The following is a 21,609-nucleotide window of genomic DNA, read 5'->3' on the forward strand; positions in this document are numbered from 1 at the left end:
TCTAAGTGCCCAGTTCCCTAGCGCCCTCCCTGAAATCCTCACTGACTTACTAAAACTAGTCGCCTGCCAGCCAACCTGGTTTAATACGATTACGTTTTAACCCATTAGGCAGGCCTGGCCAGCACAGGGGCAGTGACCAGACAAAGGAGAGCTGAGGGAACAGGCCCATCACAGAGCAAAGCAGAGCCAACCTCCTTTGGATTATTCCTTCGTGGAGACAAAAAAATTCCACTTTTTTTATAGATTGACCCTTCAGATACAAAATATAGTAATATATCAAATTATAAAGCTGCCAGTGCTTTACTTTAAGAGGGCTCTTACTAACAGTTTAACTCTTAAGGCTTAAGAGCCTAATATTACTTTTCTATACAGAGCAAATATTTTGCCCTTAAATAACATAAGGAGAAGGGAAGTTAAAGAAAATATGGAATTAGTCCCCACCGCCCCCCGCCGGGCACTGCCAACTATTTAAAATTCTTTTTTCTACATTCACCTATAACAACAGTTACACTTAGGCCAGCAAGAGAAATAGTCTGGGTTCATGAAAGGAAGAGATACTACAGGGTACAAAAACCAACCCCTTGAAGGCAAATGAACTACTGCGCAGTCAATGCTGTGGGGGAATTTCAACTCATCAACCCCTGCCCCCACACCAATCCCATAAAACATTCACACACTCCCTTCCTCCACAAACACCTTCCTGTGCTGATGTGATCACTGTCCTCAAAAGCAGACCATGCACTCAGAAAGACAAAAGGGTGTGTGGAAAAGCCATGCACGTTTCCATGGTCATGACTATGAACATCTCTCTGGTATGCTGAGCTCCTTAAAGGGGACCTAAGGGATGATGTGCCTTTTGATTATTATAAAGAGAAAGTGACCCACTGGACACGCTTAAAGAGAATAAAAGTTATGTCTTGGAAAATAATTAACAGCTAGTGTTTAACTCCTAAAATCTTTCAAAATCTATTTCCTCAATTATTCAAATCAAGAAAAAAAAAGAATTTAAAAGACATGCCTGAAAAATTAATGAATTATAGGTAAATGTGGGATTAATTTTAGAATAATAAATAAAAATGCTACAAAAAGAAAAAACAACAACAATATCCTCAAACAACTTACCAGTTTTACTCAAGGACTATACAATAAAATGGTGTATTGTCCCAGCTGGGATGAAAAAAGTTCCCATCAGCCCCCAAATTTACACACTGAAGATTAGTTTAAGATTTAAATCATCTTGAGTAATTTATAAGCAACAACAACAAAACCCAAAAAAGAAAAAATCAGTCATAGATGAGAACACTTAAAATGATCACTTTGGCCTTAACCCGTTTGGCTCAGTGGATATAGCGTCAGCCCACAGACTGAAGGGCCCCGGGTTCGATTCCAGTCAAAGGCACATGCCCGGGTTGTGGGCTCGATCCCAGTGTGGGGCATGCAGGAGGCAGCTGATCAATGATTCACTCTCATCACTGATGTTTCTATCTCTCTTTCCCTCTCCCTTCCTCTCTGAAATCAATACAAATATATTTTTTAAAAATGATCACTTTGGAAATTAATATGAACCTATTTTTCAAATAAGAAAAAATGCTTATAAGTATACCAACCTTAGTAATTCTTTTAAACTCACACCCTATTTGCACTAAAACTTTAAAAGCAAAACAATACAAACAACTTTCACATGTATTTCTTTCATCTGGAAATAAAATATGAGGATAAAATGAGCAGGGAAAAAAAACTCCAAACTGTTATGAATTGACCAGTACTTACCCTAGCCCCAAAGCCAAAACATGAGAAAGGAAGAGAGATGGAATGAACACCTTAAGAAATTCCGCAGAGAAAATGCCCCCCTTCTTCATGGCTCCACTTTTCCTCATGCTTAAAGAAACAGAACGTTTAGGGTGCCTGAAGTGGAACTCCCTGGGGGAAGAAATGCAGAAGTAGGGATCAGAAATGCATTTGCTAAAAGTACCTTGGGAACTAGCAGGTCCACTGCATATACAGGCACTGTATCCACTGAAAAACATGTGAGAACTTACTTCGGGGGAATATTTTCAGGCCTACTGGACCAGTCGGACACCCAGTCTACACTTTTCTTCAAAGCATCAACTTCTCTATCGCCTTCTACAACTTCTTCTTCTGACTGTAAAGGAGAATTCAAACTTTAAAAAAAGACAAAAAGAAAGACCGGTTCTTCCAACAAAAGACAAATCTAGACAGAAAATCATAAGGCTATAAATCAGTCTTTTTATGTAAGAAACATGCCATTTTTCTAAAAAGCCTGACAAAATAATCGAAAATCAGAGTATTTAATGTCTTAAAAAGAACTTGAGTGAGTTTCACTGTTTTTTATATCTAAGCATAAAACATGAACCTGAAACATCAATGAAGCCTCAATAAAAAGTGAAACTGAAAAAAGCATATTTGAGGATATGCTATCTAAAGTGTGGAAAATGTTAATAATTATTGAAACTGGGTGATGCTTATATGAAGGTCCAATGTACCCACTTTACTTTTGTATGTGTTTAAAACTTTTCATAATTAAAAATAAAAGGGAACATATCAAAAAGTACATGCTAACAAATATTAAGTGATGAGAAAATAAATAACTTGGAGACTTGATAAGGAAACAAATAATCCTATCTAATAAATGAGAAACATGGTAATTAGCCGTACCTCCGCTACCCTTCCCATTGGCTAATCAGGGCGATATGCAAATTAACTGCCAGCCAAGACGGTGGCCGGCAGCCAGGCAGATTGCAGCGAACATGAGGCTTGCTTGCTTCAGTGACGGAGGAAGCCAACGTTCCCCGCCTGCCGCTGCCGGCCTCTGAGCTTACAGTTTGAAACATTGTTACAAATATAGAATCTAAACAAACTCCAGAAACCTGCTTTCAGCCAGCTGGGATCTCAGAGCTGGAGTTGAAACAGTGTTTCGATTATAGAACCCAAACAAACCAGATACCTGCTTTCAGCAGTGGAGGCCTAAGAGCTGGAGCCAAGCCTAAGAGCTGGAGCCAAGCCTCAAAGCTAAAGCTGGCCCAGAATAAAAAAAAAAAAAGAAAAAAAGGAGCGGTTGGGAGCTTCAGTCACCTGCCAGCCTGAAAACAGCCCTCAGCCCCTCACCCAGACTGGCCAGGCACCCCAGTGGGGACCCCCACACTGAAGGGTGTGTGACCAGCTGCAAACAGCCATCAGCCCCTCACCCAGGCTGGCCAGGCACCCAAGCGGGACCCCCACCCTGATCCAGGACACCCTTCAGGGCAAACCAGCTGGCCCCCACCCGTGCACCAGGCCTCTATCCTATATAGTAAAAGGGTAATATGCCTCCCAGCACCGGGATCAGCGAAGCCGCGAGGCCTCCCGGCACCGGGATCAGAGTGACAGGGGGAAGCGCCCAAACCCCCTGATCGCCCTTCAGCTCTGTGTGTGACAGGGGGCGGGGCGACAACCTCCCTATCTGCCCTGCTCTGTTCGTGACAGGGGAAGGCGCCCCAACCCCCTGATCAGCCCTGCTCTGTGCCTGATAGGGGGAGCTCCCAGCCCCCTGATCGTCCTGCGGCTCTGTGTGTGACAGGGTGCGGCGCCCCAACCCCCTGATCGGCCCCTCTGTGTGACAGGGTGCGGCACCCCAACCCCACCCCACGGGCCCTGCTCTGTGTGTGACGGGGTAGAGCCATAACCTCCCCATCGGCCCTGCCCTGTGTGTGACAATGGCAGCACCCCAACCCCCTGATCGGCCCTGCTCTGTGGGTGATAGAGGTCGGCGCCCCAACCGCCCCCCACGGGCCCTGCTCTGTGTGTGATGGGGTAGAGCCATAACCTCCCCATCGGCCCTGCCCTGAGTGTGACAGGGTGCGGCGCCCCAACTCCTTGATCCGCCCTGCTCTGTGTGTGACAGGGGGCAGTGCCCCAACTCCCCTATCAGCCCTACTCTGTGAGTGACAGGGGGGAGCTCCTCAACCCCCTGATCGGCCCTGCTCTGTGCGTGACAGCGGGGAGCTCCCCAACCCCCTGATGGGCCCTGCTCTGTTCATGACAGGGGGGAGCTCCCCAACCCCTGATGGGCCCTGCTCTGTGCGTGACAGGGGGTGGTGCTGCAACCTCCCCATCGACCCTGCCTTGAGTGTGACAGAGGGCAGTGCCCCAACCCCCCAATCAGCCCTACCCTGAGCGTGACTGAGGGTGGCATCGCAACCTCCCAATCCGCCCTGCTCTGTGCATGACAGGGGGCGGTGCCCCAACTCCCCAATCGGCCCTGCTCTGAGTCCGACCAGGGGCTGGACCTAGGGATTGGGCCTGCCCTCTGCCACCCGGGAGCAGGCCTAAGCCAGCAGGTTGTTATCTCCCGAGGGGTCCCAGACTGTGAGAGGGCACAGGCCGGGCTGAGGCACCCCCCTTCCCCCCCAAGTGCACAAATTTTTGTGCACCGGGCCTCTAGTCCTATATAATAAAGAGCTAATATGCAAATGGTCATCACACCCTCACACCCTCACGCCGTAACAGCTCAGACACTAAACACTGGGGAGAGAGGAATGGGACCGGCCAGGCACAAAAGAGCTTTCTAGAGAGGAATGAGGACCAGCCAGGCTGCGGCCTGGCAGTGGGACAAGCCGCCCACCCCACGGTCCTGGGTGCCAGCGCCTGCGTCTGCAGCCAGCCCGGGCGAAGCCGTCCTGGGTGCCTGTGGCTGGCCTGAGGGAGGGAAGCCTGGGTCCTGGGTGCAGGGTGAGGCAGAGGCAGTTAGGGGTGATCAGGCCAGCAGGGAAGCAGTTAGGGGTGATCAGGCCGGTAGGGGAGCAGTTAGGGGAGATCAGGCAGGCAGGCAGAGGTGTTAGGGACGATCAGGAAGGCAGGCAGAGAGGTTAGAAGTGATCAGGCAGGCAGGTGAGAGGTTAGGAACCAGTGGTCCCGGATTGTGAGAGGCAGTTGATCATCCCCCAAGGGGTCCTGGATTGGAGAGGGTGCAGGCCGGGCTGAGGGACCTCCCCACACTCCGTGCACAAATTTCGTGCACTGGGCCTCTAGTAGTAGTATATATTAAGCATATATTGAGAGACAAGTGATTCTAAGCACTTTCCATGTATTAACTTTTACCTTGCAACAACCTATAAAAATAGGAACTATTAATATTCCATTTTTATACATGAGGAAACTGAGATATAAGTTCAGTAACTGCCTAAGGTTCCTAAGCAATAAGCAGCAGGTCCAGAATCCAGACCCAGGCAAAATGTCTCTAGAGCCTCCACTCCTCAGCATTAGATTTCACTCCCTGAAGATTATACTTTTCTAGACAAGTCACGATCCAAACACTTACCCAGGTTTATTCAACTACTTAAGCTAGAAGTTTTTTTGGAATACGTTATTTTATACTGAGTCAGAATTTGCCATCTTTCATATAAAAAAATGAAAAAGAAAACTCTTTTCTCTTTAATAATAATCTAAATTTTTCTGGCCAAGAGCAATCAAATTTTCCAAAAGCTTCTTTCATCAGAACCCACAGGAATGAGACATTCCTAAAAATGACACAGCACTATTTGGTCACTTTTAGGGAATGTGATGCTATGACCTCAAACCAAAGGATCTCAAAGCTAAGGATTGTTTTTGATTTGCTATTTTGTTTAAACGGGGTTGTCTTTGACCAAATCTTTCAGTCTTATCCATCAGCAGTTATGCAATGCACAACATGACATATCCCTGTGATTCTTTTTTTTCTTCTTAATATATTTGATTGATTTTTTACAGAGAGGAGGGAAGAGGGATAGAGAGTTAGAAACACCGATGAGAGAGAAACATCGACCAGCTGCCTCCTGCACACTCCCCACTGGGGATGTGCCCACAACCAAGGTACATGCCCTTGACCAGAATCGAACCTGGGACCCTTCAGTCCGCAGGCCGACGCTCTATCCGCTGAGGCAAACCAGTGAGGGCGCTGTGATTCTTTTTGACAGGTGTAGTTCTCTGTGGAATAGCTGCCTGGGGAAGGTAGCTTCAGATACTCTCTAGACACAGATAGTCCCTTTCATTATCAAGCCAAAAATCCCTGTGGAGCTTTGCTACTCTGTAGTATCATTCTTATTTTGTTCAGCCAGATAGCAAATTCCACTGGATAACACAATGTAGCCTTTAGGACTAAGCTTTTCCACTGGGTACTGAGATTACTCAGAATCATGAGTTGGCTCTTTAGAGTAAATCTAAAAAATTACAAATAAAAAAACATAAATTGTTACAATTTATTTATAGATCAGTTCATGTACACACAATGTCTGACTATATTCAACACACTGCAGGTCTTTCCTGTTACCTTTCCAACTTTGATCTCACATGTCTCTCTAAAACTGCTCAAAGGTTTTAGGCTTAGCCCTAACTGGTTTGGCTCAGTGGATAGAGCGTCAGCCTGCAGACTGAAAGGTCCCAGGTTCGATTTTGGTCAAGGGCATGTACCTTAATTGCAGGCACATCCCCAGTAGGAGGTGTGCAGGAGGCAGCTGATCAGTGTTTCTCTCTCATCAATGTTTCTAATTCTCTATCCCTCTCCGTAAAAATCAATAAAATATATTTTTAAAGGTTTTAGGCTTAAATTTGTAAACGAAGTAGTATTTCATCCTTTCTGGGACAATGAAAATGTAATAAAGTGTTTTGTTCTACTTTTTAAAAAGAAGATGTACTTTTCTCTCAGATGAGTTCAAAATCGGGATCCTAAGCTCTCCATCCAGCTCTCCTCACTTAGTACCAGACCTGTGCTTCCTTCTATTCATCTTAAACTTTCCAGTTTTAGATTTTGTCTTCCAACTCTGAGAATTCCAGAATATGGTAAAAATGCACTTATTCTAATTAAATAAAAGTCATGCTTTCAACCGAATCAATTACCCTCTCTCTACACCTATTCAAGTAGCAGATTATGATCATGTTGGCCTGTCCTCAGGTGGAAGGCCCTTCCCTTCTATTCACTTACATTGTCCTTCTCTGGCTCACCTCAAGTTTTTAGGTCTCTAAGCATGGATAGTAAACTGCATACTGTGGGGTCCATGTTCAAGTAAATCAGTTTACAAAAGGGAAAAGGGAAGACAATTTCAGTTTCTATCATATTCCAAAGATACCCAACACTGGGTAGGCCTCTTTGGTCCCAGAAACACACTCCAAAAATGCCTTCAAGAGATAATCTATGGTCCATTTTCTGCTACAAAAGTGAGACTCTTAAGGATTATCATCCTAAAAGTATAGTTTGAATGACCTTTTGCCTAAAAGCATTACACCTTGGGCTTCCTCATACTATAAGTCACCAGACATGTTTTAGCTCATTCTCAAGACCTTGTGCGCTCTCCTGAAATCAATCCCATTCATTGACTTATTGTAGTAGAAGAAACAGGGGTCAGAGGCTCAGGCAGCCCTGGTTTCAATCTGGCTCTATCACTTACTTGCTTTATAATCTTAGATAAGTAGCTTAATTAAGACAAAGCCTCACCTTTCCCATTTGTTCATGGATACAATAGCACCTCTTTCACTGCACTGAGAACATTAAATGTGGGGAAAAATTAAAAAAAATAAATTTAGCACCAATAATATATCTAATATACCTTTCCTTTCTCCTGAGAAAAGGCTAAAAATGTCATATTCCTCATATAGACATATAAAAATATTTAGTAAGAGCAAGTACCATAATAGTCTTCTGTTAACTGTTTTTAACTGTTTCCTAACCCTAAACTTGCTTCTCATTCATGAAAAAAAAAAATCCACCCTCCCAAGCCCTAAAGTGATTAATTTTAAATTATCACTTCTGCAATTCAAGAAAAAAACTTAGCCCGGCCAGAGTGACTCAGTGGCTGAGCATCGACCTATGAACCAGGAGGTCACTGTTCAATTCCCAGTCACGGCACATGCCCCTGTTGACCCCCAATGAGTGGCACGCAAGAGACAGTCAATCAATGATTCTCTCTCATTACTGATGTTTCTATCTCTCTCTCCCTCTCCCTTCTTCTCTGAAATTAATAAAAATATATTTTTTAAAAAAGTTTAAATGGCCTTTTGAAAGTTTAAATAAATAGTACCATTGATATTTCCCTCACTAAAAGTCTTACTCTAAAAGATACTCTGTTTAAACTGACTGATCTGATTAGTAATATTGCTTACCCAGGGCTTGATGAGAACCGAAGTTCTTTTAGGTCCTTGTTTCTGAACAGGGATCACACTAGCAATGCTATGATAACCTGACACAGAGGCCAAAAGTCTTACATTTTCAACTCTAGAGTCCACTTAAATTCAATTGTTAGTTAAGCCTAAGTGTACACCAGCTACTCCATGAGCCAAGCAAGAGAGCACTTATCACAGTGTTCCATTAGGTTGTTAGGTAGATTATTAGAGGGAAAAAAGTGTATGTGGAGGGTGAGGGAGATCTAAGGGCAACTAAATAATTGGGAAATACAGATTTCTTTACTGCAGGAACTGTCAGAGCCTTTTATATGTTACCACCTGCTGTGACTAATGGTGTGTGAGGGTGAGGAAGCCCAGGTCTGCATTATTTTCCACTTACTTGACTTCAGAACTACCTTATGGAGCTTTCCATTGAGCAAATGTTCCGCAAAACACATTTGGAAAATGCTAATCTAGTTTTCAACGTATCTGTACAAAAGACATTATGGATGGAAAACATTTCCTAGCAACAGACTACAGCAAAGAATTAACTTCATTTCTCTATCTTGGGATTTCTTAGCACATGTCTGCCGTGGAAACTTCACAGACTTTCCTCTTCATTGTTATAGTTTACTGCATATGGCCAACAGACATACAAAAGCCAGCAATTCAACAAGTCCAATCAGACATCTTCCTATATGAAAGCCTTGCTTCTACATACGCTTCTCTGCAGAATAGAGTTCATCATAAATTTGTATCCAATTCCAGAGGTTTCCTAAGTTTCAGAGAACAGCACAAATATAGCATAGTCAAGGAAGGAAGAAACCGTGCAGTCTTCTTTCACAAAGAATGCTAGGTGGATCCCAGACAGCATGCAAACATTTCTAGTGCAAAGGTTTAAGACACTGTACAGTGAGAACCGCACAAAGTTCTTACTAGACTTTATTTAAACATTCATTTAACATATATTCTTCAGACACCTTAACACAAGAGAAAAGGATAATGATTCCTTCCTAAAAATTTAAACGACACTTTTAGGTGACTTGACGTATCAATTAAGTTAGGGTTGGCTATGAACATTCTAAATTGCTAACAATTATTTAGTTACTAGAGGCCCAATGCATGAAATTCGTGCAAGAGTAGGCCTCCCTTCCCCCGGCTGCCAGCACCGGCTTCCCTCCGGCACCCGGAACCCAGCCTTCCTTCCAGCCACCAGCAGGCACCCAGGAGCCGGGCTTCCCTCGCAGCCCCAGCTTTGTCCAGAAGGTCGTCCGGAAGGGACGTCTGGTCTAATTAGCATATACTTTTACCAGAGGCCCGATGCATGAATTTTGCACAGGTGAGGTCCGGTTGGCTCACCCCGATGAGGGTCCATCAGGGGTGGGGCCAGCCGGAGAAAGGGGCCACAGGCAGTTGGCTGGCTGGCCCCGCCCCCAATCAGGGTGTTGGGGCCAGCCAGGGGGAGGGGCCGAGAGAGGGCTCCAGGGCGTGTCCATCCTGTCTTGCTCAGTCCCAATCGGCCGAACCCCAGCAGCAAGCTAACCTACTGGTCGGAACATCTGCCCCCTGGTGGTCAGTGCACGTCATAGCGAACAGCTGAGTGGTTTTAGCATATCATTAGCATATTACGCTTTGATTGGTTGAATGGACGATCAGACACTTAGCATATTAGGCTTTCATTATATAGGATTATTATAGATCATAAATTTTATAATGTAAACCTTTATAAGCTTCCAATACTATATCCATCTATATTTCCAACAATGTCAACTCCTACTGAACTGCATTTATCTTCTTTAACTTAAGGAACCTACGTAATTTAGATCAAGTTTTCCCTAGCTGTTGAAATTCACCTTAAAAGTCATTGCTTTCATTTTGGACACAGAATACCTGGTTCTACAATAACCTTTCTTTTTATTTATTTTGTGACCTTAAATAAGATATAGCTTGGTTTTCTATTTATAAATTCCAGAAACTAGCCTGGAATACTGAAATGATACATCATAGACAAGAATTTTCCAAGTCTTTTAGGGTGTTGTCCCCAAAGTTTCAGTTGTAAAGGAGCACAACAAGGTCTTTATCATCTTCAGTGAATTCTAAAATCAGAAAACTGAGTAACTTAAAACAGCTTCAAACTATTTTTTTAAAGTCTTATTTTTTTTTAAATATATTTTTATTGATTTCAGAGAAGAAGGGAGAGAGGGGAGAGATAGAAACATCAATGATGAGACAGAATTATTGATTGGCTGCCTCCTGCCTACTGGGAATCGAGCCCGCAACTCGGGCATGTACCCTTGACTGGAATTGAACCCGGGACCCTTCAGACCACAGGCCGACGCTCTATCCACTGAGCCAAACCAGCTAGGGCAAGTCTGCTTATTCTTTAAAATATTTTAGCTCAACATATTTAGAGGCTTGTATTTTCCCTAGTTATTTCTTGTAAATCATAAAAATAAATTATCACACCCACACAAACACACATACACACCTGAGAGCTATGGTCCCTGCTGGTGTGCATTTCCACATCAAACATAATTTGCCCATCTTCTTGTGGGGAAGGGCTAGAAGAAAAAGAATTGAGCCATTAGTTTTCATTCCATTTTGTCAAATAAATTAGCCTCTACTGGAAATTAGAAAATTGAAAGTTACAGTAGTATGGCTTTGAAAAGCAGCAAATCAGGAGTATACAATCCTATCTAATAAAAGGTAATATGCAAATTAAGTCACTCTGTCACAAAGATGGTTGTGCCCATAGCCACATGATGGCAGCGCCCAGTCCTCTCAGCCCCACCGGAGTCCCCGGGGGTGGGGGGGGGGGGGTGGAGGAACGCTTGCGTCGTCACTCCCAGAACAAGGCAAGCATTCTGCTGGCGCATGGATTCGTGCGCAGGACTACCAGTAATCCCATAAAAGAAAACATGAAATTGAGCACTTTTACTTCCAAAATGTTCTGGAATTTTTCAGTGGTGATACATTTCTTTACAATGATAACTTTGCAAAGGAAATTACGTACAGACACAAGACTGTCACATTTTATTTTTACTTTTTTCCCAATAAAGGTAAAATGATCTTTAAATTCAGAGACCTCATTTGAATTCTTTTTCTCAACGTTCCTTCATCATTAAATATTTCATAAGCAGCAGTTCTCAAAGTGTGAAAACAGTTTTCAAAGACTTATTCAAAGGGTATTTGAGGTTAAAACTGCTTTCATAATACTATTAGATTAATTTGCCATTTTCATTCTCATTCTCTCATGAATGTATAGTGAAATTTTCCAAAGACCTCGTGTGTGATATTATAACAGATAGAATGCAAAAGCAGATGAGAATCCAATTGCTTTCTTTTAAGTCATGTATTAGAGAGATTTGCAAAAATGTAAAACAGTGCCACTAGTCCTAATTTTTTTGCTTATGGAAAATAGTTACTTTCCATTTTAAAAAGTTAATTATGTTAAAATATAATGGTTTATTATTATTGAATGAATACATTTTTTCTCAGTTTTAATTTCTAATATAGTAAATACCAAAATATAATGCCCACATAAACAAAAGCTTTGAGGTCCCTAATAATATTTATGAATGTAAAGAAGCACAGAGACAAATGATGTGACTCAGTGGTTGAGTGTCCGACCTATGAACCTGGAGGTCATGGTTCAATTCCCAGTCAGGCACATGTCCAGGCTGCTGGCTTGATCCCCAGGAGGGGGCATGCAGGAGGCAGCTGATCAACAATTCCCTCTCATCATTTCTCTTTCTATCTGCCCCCATCTCCCTTCCTCTCTGAAATCAATAAAAATATATTTTTAAAAAGGAGAATTACTATTCTACTTATTTCAGAAATATTTGCTTTGAGATAGTTCAGTGAATTAGGTAAGCATATTCATTAGATAAGCATATATGTAGTCATATATATGTATACATATGAATATATAACCTTTAATGAAAAATACAAAATTTAGTCCCAGAACTACAAAAATTTACAGATGAATTTTTAGACAAAAACACGTGATCATGAATTATACCTCGTACAATGGGTGAATATAAGGTACTAAGTTCTATTCTTAGCTTTATCCACGATCCCTTGTGCAATTCCATAGCAAGTCTCTCGGTCTTTCACTACAATACCTTGTCCCCAAATCTAAATTCACATAGGGATGAAAAATGCTCTGGGCTTAACTTGCACAAAGGAATAAATATTAACTATTAAAGTTGTCATGAGCATGTGTACAATGTTAATATATAGAGTTGTTGGTTAGACTGACTCAAAAATAAGTAAGATCACCAGAAATATACCAGACTGATTAAGCCTAGACACAGGAGATTCTTAAATGAAAATAAGAAAAAAGCTGCATCTGTATCAAACAAACGTATTAATGTATTTAGAAATGTTTGCCTTGAAGTAGAAATCTCAAGCTACTGCACAGGAATCGAGGACAGCAAGGTGCTCTTGTTGTCTCCCGTTACTGTCATAATGCTCATAACTCTGTTGGGTTCACAGCCAAAGGCCAAGTTAAGGGCCAGCTTTACACAGCCATCACTAGGTCGAGGCAGCGCATGACAGTCGAGAATTCGACAGAAGCCCTGCTCTACTTCCATGCTCTTCTTTACTGTTGGCCCCATCTCACTCAAAAAATACTAAACATTTCACTGACGAGCTGCTTACCACTCCTAACAATTTGGAATGCATTAGAGCTTCAATCCTGGCTCCTGTTAAGATTAGCTGGAGAGACTTTAAAACGTTCTTATGTTTCTATCCCTGCCCTGGCAACAGGATGAGAACCTCCAGGTCTGTGCACTGGTATTTTTAAAAGCTCCCTGGGTGAATCTAGCATGTAGGTTGAAAACTCCTACAACAGGGTGGAACACAAAGCAAAACACATAGGGGTTATCTTCTAACAACCACCACAGTGACAAAACATATCTATGGAATCATTTTAAAACTCAAAGTATATATAAATTAGCTTTGGTACCAATACCCAAAAATCCTAAAACTTTCCCACCTATAAGAAATATTCCTGCCGAAACCGGTTTGGCTCAATGGATGGAGCGTCGGCCTGCAGACTGAGAGGTCCCAGGTTCGATTCCGGTCAAGGGCATGTACCTGGGTTGCAGGCACATCCCCAGTAGGAGATGTGCAGGAGGCAGCTGATCGATGTTTCTCTCTCATCGATGTTTCTAACTCTCTATCTCTCTCCCTTCCTCTCTGTAAAAAATCAATAAAATATATTTAAAAAAAAGAAGAAAAAAAAGAAATATTCCTTAACAACTTCAAATGGAGAGATGCATGACAATTCAAATGACATGAATTATGAAGACTCTTTTAAATGTTAAAGGGTGTTAGTCAGATATCCCAAAAGTATTACTGAGCTAGAGTTCCAGGCCTCCTCTGAAAGATGGCCAGTAACCCAGAGCCTGTAGATACATAAGCTGAGGGACAGAAAAGTGTTAAAAAGCATTTGCCACCCCTCACTTCACATGTTTAGAAACCCAAGTGAAACACAATCATGCAAAGGTGGCTTCATATTTAATCACAAGTATAACTGCAATCATCCTATATAATAAAAGCCTAATATGCAAATCGACTGATCAGCAGAATGATGGGCAGAATGACCGGTCGCTATGATGCGTACTGACCACCAGGGGGCAGATGCTCAACGCAGGAGCTGCCCCCAGCGTCGGTGGCAGGGAGCAGGGCTGGTAAATGTAAATGGGGGGCGCCAGGCCAGCCAAGGTGGGTGCCAGCAGAGGCCTTCCAATCACCCCACCAGTCGCCCTGCAGATCAGCCCTGATCACTGGCCAGGCCTAGGGACCCTACTCATGCATGAATTTCATGCACCGGGCCTCTAGTAAATGAAATAAGATGACCAGAGAGGCAAGCAGGTGACCTGTTTTCTGCTCAATGACAGCACAGTGAACAACAGATGAAGGGACACACTGGTGCCAATGACCAAGGGTCACCCCCTTGATGGATAGATACTAAAGCCTATCGACAGGGCCACAATAAGCAGGAACTACAGAAACTATCAGGGAGTTCCATGAGATGCATGTAATACATTTATATTTTATTTTTTGTGCTAGACCCTCCACTAGCAAAAGAATTACTAGTACGACTGGCTTTATTGAGATACTAGCTTTATTGCGATGATCTGGAACCAAACCTGCAATAGCTCTAAGGTATGCCTGTATAATATAAACTTCATTCTGAAAGACACACTAATGCTGTCGCGACTGGAATCAAAGGCAAGCTGCTCAGAAAAGAGCTCTCTGCTCTCCTGTTGCTTCCTGACTAGAGCCATCCCAGGCTCTTTAAAAGCACAGGGTCAAGTCAGAGATGAGACAGGGTGGTGGGGGTGCACACTGTGCCACAGAGACAGCAAACCAATCCTCTGCTGCCTTGGTAACATCAGTGGATCATAAGACACACAGGAACTTCAAAACATGATTTACCTCAATTAATCCTTTTATACTTTTTTTAATAAGTAATAATACCTGTTAGACACACAATTTTTACAAAGTACAAATATATTCAGAAGAAGAAAAATCTGTAATTCCATCCCCTAAAGATAATCATTGTTTATATATTTTTTAGATTTTTTATTTCTTTCTTTTTGGAGAGAGACTGGGAGAGAGAGAGAGAGAGAGAGAAACATCGACTTGTTCTATTTATGCATTCATTGGTGATTCCTGTATGTGCCCTGACTAGGGATTGACCCTGCAACCTGAGCGTATAAGGACAATGTTCTAACCAACTGAACTACCTACCTAGGGCCCACTGTTTACATTTTTAAATGTTCTTTAATCTTTTGCTGGGCATTTGCATTTTCTACATTGCTGATACCAGTTCATTAACCAGAAGATCATCCAGTGCCCCACAGTGCTATAAGTATGGCTGTCACTGATCTAAGAACTGTTACATGATACCAGTGTGTCACTGAATTATCTAGTTCCTCTGAAAAACAGAGATGCTTATACTGAAAATACACTAACAGCTCAGTTTCATTCTACATATACCTTCCTCTATATTCTTGTTTCACCATAAAAAGTCCTTAATCCGTGGAATTAATTTCTCTAACTTAGAGAAAAATGAGATCTAAAATAAAATTTCCTCAGATAAACAGAATGGCCTTCAAAATTAACTGTCTTTACAGACTTGGCCGGTGCTCCCACCGTGCAAATACTGTTCTAACTTGAACCACCTTGCAGTTCCTGTGACGCAAACCTTTACTAAGTGTCTGCTACACGCCAGCACCGTCACTGTGAAAGAACAAAGGAGATGGAACACGACCCCAGCCTCTGGAGCCTCCAATCTAGAAGGGAGGACAGATATACACAGAGATAACCAGAGTCAAGGCAGAATGTGATCTGTGAGACAGGGACACAAAAGATAAAAGAAAATGGGAGAAAGTTAGATTAATTTTATAAGTAAACATTTATGCCACTGACTTTTTTAAAAAGACTTTTTAAACTAATTTCCAGAGAGAGAAGAAAGGGGGAGAGAGAGAGAGAAACATCAATCGGCCACCTCCTGCATCACCCCCCACCCCCACCCCCAAGGATCAAGCCCACAACCCAGGCATGTGTCCTGACCGGGAATCGAACCGGCAACCTCTCAGTACATGGGATGATGCCCAACCAATTAAGCCACACCGGCCAGGGTATGCCACTGACTTTTAAAATGATAATCATCTAAATATGATACAGTCTGATAAGGAACTGCCTTAATATAGGGAAAAACAGTGGGCACCTGTCAATTAGCTGTCTGATTTTAAATACACATGCTGTAATAAATCGGCTGTCATATTTTCCCATTTATTTTTTCCTAATGGGAATTAACTTTGTAACCCATCTGTTTTCTGAATTCTACCAAAACAAGGATCTCACTTACCTGTCACAGTGAGAACTGCCTCTTGAACTACTCTGTCCTGATTCATGTTGTGCATCCAAAAGAATCTTCTCCATGTCTCCATTGTGGATAGAGGATGAGGAAGGGACGTGCTCCAGTCCCCCATTTTTCCCATTGCCATTATCATTACCATTGCTGCTGTTCATGGGTAACTCCACCCAAGAACCTGTTGGACAAGTCAGATAACTTAAATTAAGCAAAGCAGAACTGAAATCTGTCATGTGCACACAGATGTGAATATGCTGAATTCAGATAAGAAGTCTTATTTGCCTCAAACCAAACGCAAAACATATTCTGAGACAGCTAAACAAGGAGCAATAAAAGTTTAGAAATCTATATAGTTTTGTTCTTGAAGCAGCTCATGCAATCAACCAAATTAGAAAAGTTGACCTCTAAAACTAGTAAATGTGTCCTTCAGCCAATTTTCTTTCTGGTGAAAGCTGTTTATATACAATAAACACTACTGGAAATTTTTAGGTTGCTTTTTTAAAAAATAGCTACTTTATATCTAGACAGGCTATTTACCTTTAATATTTTAGTTTACATCTTTTCCATAGTCAACCTCAGCTATTTAGTTGTATCCTCTCCACAAATAACATCAATATATGACAGTTTCATAAAGATCATCTAGTAAATAAGTTAACAACTATGTCCTAATTAGCACAAACAATTGAGAAGCTCCTAGAGAAGCAACTTAAATGCAATCATAAAAGTCTCAGCTTGTGTAGAGATCGGGAGCACAAAATTAATGCAGCTAGCTCTAACTAAATCAGGCGATAGTGCTAACAAAATGTGAAAAAAAGCTGTCCCTCTATCCCACAAATTAGTTTCTTTTTTTCCTTTGTATCTCATACCTTCTATTCTTTCTCCTTTATGCACTAAACATACCTTGTAAGAACTTGTCTCTTCTCTCTTCTCTTGCACGAGTTACTACCTTCTAGATTTTTCACTAAGCCTCACTGGTTAGGGGGGAGAAATAACTGTTCATCTGCTACAGGCAACACTGAAAAGTTTTCTCAGGGGAACAGTCGAAGGGGGCGGAGCCACAGAAAAGGGGATATACGTGGCCTTGGTAATGTAGATAGGCCTAAAAATATTTCTTGGCTTAATCAGTTTGCTGAACACATTAAGGTGTTTTAATTTTAACAAGAATTGACAACAGTAGCCAATAAGCTAACTTCACAAAAAAAGAGATAGTAATGTATTTTTTCTCCTGTAATTTCCATTCCTTACAATAAATTTTGTTTTGGAAATCATCACGACGCAGGTTGATGGGGCCATTGCTTTAAACTCCCAGCAAAAGCATTAGAGAGAGTTCTGTGGCTAAACAGTATTCTATCAGCAAATCAGAATAATCACCCAAATAAGGTTCAAACCCTAAAGGCACTCTAAATGAGGTGAAGACTATTCCAGATCTAGAAGTGCACTCAACATCATCCTGATGTGAAGGGAAAGCTCAAAGGCATACCTGATTAGAAATATGACTCCACCCCTTACTATCTACTAGTATCTGACTGTCTGACCTTAAATTTCCTCATTTGTAAAACAGAGATGATAATAACATAGTATCTACCTCCCAGGGCTACTGTGATGATGAAATATAGAAACACTAGAGGCCCGATGCATGAAATTCATGCAAGAGTAGGCCTTCCTTCCTCCAGCTGCCGGCACCAGCTTCCCTCTGGCACCCGGGACCCGGGCTTCCCTCGCAATCCCAGCTTTGTCCAGAAGGTCGTCCGGTATAATTAGCATATTACACTTTTATTATTATAGACTAGAGGCCCAGTACACAAAATTCGTGCATGGGGGGGGGGGTCCCCTCAGCCTAGCCTGCACCCTCTCCAATCCGGGACATCCCTCTCACGATGTGGGATCACTGGCTCCTAACTACTCATCTGCCTGCCTGATCACCCCCAACTGCTGCCCCTGCCAGCCTGATCACCCCTAACTGCCTCTGCCTGCCAGCCTGATTGCCCCTAACTGCCTCCCCTTGCCGCCTGTTCACTCCCAACTGCCCCCTCCCCCGCCGGCCTGGTCGCCCCCAACTGCCTCCCAGCTGGCCTGGTCGCCCTCAACTGTTCCCCCTGCCAACCTGGTCACCCCACACAGCCTGCTGTTCAGTCGTTTGGTCGTCCCTCACTAACCCCCCTGCCGGCCTTGTCGTCCATGCAGCCTGCTGTTCGGTCATCAGTCTGGTTGTAACAGCCCCTGGCTTTTTATATATTAGGACTAGAGGCCCGGTGCACAAAAATTTGTGCACTCGGGGGGGAGGAGGGGTCCCTCAGCCCGGGCTGTGCCCTCTTGCAGTCTGGGCCCCATCGGGAGATAACGACCTGCTGGCTTAGGCCCGCTCCCGGGTGGCAGAGGGCAGGCCCAATCCCTAGGTGCAGCCCCTGGTCAGGCTCAGAGCAGGGCCGATTGGGGAGTTGGGGCAACGCCCCGTCATGCACAGAGCAGGGCGGATTGGGAGGTTGCGATGCCATCCTCAGTCACGCTCAGGGTAGGGCCGACTGGGGGGTTGGGGGACCGCACCCTGTCACACACAGAGCTGCAGGGCGATCAGGGGGCTGGGGAGCTCCCCCTATCAGGCACAGAGCAGGGCTGATCAGGGGGTTGGGGCGCCTTCCCCTGTCACAAACAGAGCAGAGGGGATAGGGAGGTTGTGGCCCCAAACCCTGTCACACACAGAGCCACAGGACGATTGGGGGGTTTGGGCGCTGCCCCCTGTCACACTGATCCCGGTGCCGGGAGGCCTCTCGGCTCCGCTGATCCCGGTGCTGGGAGGCATATTACCCTTTTACTATATAGGATAGAGGCCTGGTGCACGGGTTGGGGCCGGCTAGTTTGCCCTGAAGGGTGTCCTGGATCAGAGTGGGGGTCCCCACTGGGGTGCCTGGCCAGCCTGGGTGAGTGGATGATGGCTGTTTGCAGCTGGTCACACACCCTTCAGGGTGGGGGTCCCCACTGGGGTGCCTGGCCAGTCTCGGTGAGGGGCTGAGAGCTGTTTTCAGGCTGGCGAGTGACTGAAGCTCCTAACCGCTCCTTTTTTTTTTTTTTTTATTCGGGGCCAGCTTTACCTTTGAGGCTTGGCTCCAGCTCTTAGGCCTCCGCTGCTGAAAGCAGGTTTCTGGCCTTTGTTTATCTTCTGTATTTGAAATGACGTTGCGATCCTGCTGGCTGAAGCCTGATGGACTAAAGCAGGTTTCTGGGGTTTTGTTTAGCTTCTATATTTGTAACATAGTTCTTAGAGTTGCAGCTCAGAGGCTGGCAGCGACAGGCAGGGAACGTTGGAGTCCTCCGTCACTGAAGCAAGCAAGCCTCATGTTCACTTTAAGCTGCCTGGCTGCCGGCCACCATCTTGGCTGGCAGTTAATTTGCATATCGCCCTGATTAGCCAATGGGAAGGGTAGCGGTCGTACGCTAATTACCATGTTTCTCTTTTATTAGATAGGATAGGTAAAGTGTCTAATAAACAGTAGCTGCTCAGTTACACACTAGTTAAAAGAGTTTATATTTGTCCCTAGGCTGGTAGCTCAGTCATCCCTATACACCAAGATTATGGGTTCAATCCTAGTCAGGGCACATACAAGAATCAACCATTGCATGCATAAATAAGTGGAACAACATATCAATGTTTCTCTCTCTCTACCTGAAATCAATAAAGAAGAGTTTACACTTGTAAATTACTTAGAACAGTGTTTGCTAAATAAAAAAAGAAGTGATCTTGCCCTAACTGGTTTGGTTCAGTGGATGGAGCATCGGCCTGTGGATTGAGCGGTCCCAGGTTCGATTCCGGTCAAGGGCATGTACCTTGGTTGCAGGCACATCCCCAGAAGGGGGCGTGCAGGAGGCAGCTGACCGATGTTTCTTTCTCATTGATGTTTCTAACTCCATCCCTCTCCCTTCCTCTCTGTAAAAAAATCAATAAAATATATGTTAAAAAAAAATAAAAGAAGTGATCTTTTCCTTCCTTTCCCTCTGAGGCAGTCCTAGGGTTGTAACAGTTCCATAATTATTACTAATTCTTTGGGACTATATTGCCAAGCAACACAGTTACATGGCGTCTCCATGGTCTTATTCTATGTGTGCATAAAAATGTACACAGACTAGATAGAACTCAACATGGGTTAACAAATTCAACTAGCAAAGCTAAGGCAGATTTAACACTGAATATTTAACTAAATATTTAACTAAATATTTGGAATGCCTCTGGAGTTAAGAAATATGCCAAATGCATCACTAAATTTAGAGTTCGGCAAAATATTTTAACTGGAAAGAGAGGCAGAGAAAGAGAGAGGTATATGATAAACTGTTGGTTGTTTTTTGTGTTGTTATTTTTCTGCTTTCACTTTTTCTGGGATTTTCAAACTTATTTTAGAATCAGTTCTTGTACAGAATCCCAATGTGTACAATTAACAAAAACAAATAAAAGGCCGGAGCTGCTCTGGCAGAGGCAAAACTAAATAACCAGGAGTTCCAGATGGGTCTCTGTGGAAGCCAGTGTTCCCTAAAATACAATTAATGTTCATTTGAAGTAGCTGATCAAAGAGAAAAAACGGTGTAACAATATCAGGTTTTCTGGACCTTACTTTTTTGAAGGATTTCCACACCAATATCTAAATTCTACTTCCTATATTAAAAATATGTAAGCAATCATAATCTAGGAACTTGGGGAGACATACCTAGAAAAACTTAGTAATCTCTCTAATTGCCTTAACACTCAGCATAACTGAAAGCATTTCTACTTAAGGAACACAATATTTCCTTGACATATATTAATATAGTGGTTAAGAGCACAGACTGAAGCCAGACTCCAACTCTATCACTTACTAGTACAGCTGTTAAACCCAACACTTGCCAGTTTTCTCATCTGTAAAACAGGGATAATAATTGTATCTACCTCATAATATCATTAGGGGGATGAAATGAATAAAATACATTAAAAAATAGGAAAGGTTACTGGTACGTAGTAAGTGTTAAGTAATATTATAATTATACTTTATCTTTTAAAAAATATTTATTACAAAATGTTTTTTGAAAATGCAAACATCAGTACATAAAGTAAAAATTAATACCTCTCATCCCGATCTCACATCCCTATCCCAAAGGAAACCAGTTTTAAAACATTCCTATGTAAACTTCCAGAATTTTATATATGGAATCATACTATGCATATTTTTCTGAAAGTAGCATTTGCTACCTAACAACTTGCTGATGTCTTTCAATGTCAATGTATATTACCTTTCATTCTTTTAAACAACTGCTTTACATCCCATCATAAAGATACACCATACTTCTCTAAATGGCAATGGTCAACCATTACCCAAAGTATTGTTTCCAATATTGTTATTAAAACCAAGGCTTCATGGAGGGTAATCTGGCAATATATATTAAGGGCCTTAAAATGGTAGATGATCTTTAACTCAATAATTCTCTTCCAGAAATATCATCTATGGAAAAAAAAAAATCAGTACTGCAGAGAAAGTTATGCACACAGATATTCATTAAGAGGCTACATATCAGCTTCATCATTTGAGAAAAATGGGGAAAAAGCAAATTTATCTTTCTCAACAGAT

The 21,609-nt window shown here is 42.7% G+C and overlaps 1 protein-coding gene across 4 annotated transcripts in view; it reads right to left on the reverse strand.

Moving 5' to 3' along the window:
• The window catches only part of BNIP3L (BCL2 interacting protein 3 like), a 31,217-nt gene that overhangs the window by 2,819 nt on the left and 6,789 nt on the right, over nt 1-21,609 (reverse strand). Inside the window, exons 1-5 of one of the 4 annotated variants that reach the window (XM_081093351.1) lie at nt 16,922-17,918; nt 16,016-16,199; nt 10,619-10,691; nt 2,040-2,143; nt 1,771-1,920 (exon numbers count right to left, since the gene is read on the reverse strand). In XM_081093351.1, the coding sequence (XP_080949477.1) occupies nt 1,771-1,920; nt 2,040-2,143; nt 10,619-10,691; nt 16,016-16,179 (491 nt within the window). In that variant the 5' untranslated portion in view covers nt 16,180-16,199; nt 16,922-17,918. Of the gene's footprint in view, nt 1-1,770; nt 1,921-2,039; nt 2,163-10,618; nt 10,692-16,015; nt 16,200-16,921; nt 17,919-21,609 lie in introns of those variants that run through there. The other 3 variants (XM_081093352.1, XM_081093349.1, XM_081093350.1) reach the window with 3 other exon arrangements.

This window comes from Myotis nattereri (genome assembly GCF_964212035.1).
Source record: "Myotis nattereri genome assembly, chromosome: 5".
In the NCBI taxonomy this organism is placed as follows: domain Eukaryota; kingdom Metazoa; phylum Chordata; class Mammalia; order Chiroptera; family Vespertilionidae; genus Myotis; species Myotis nattereri.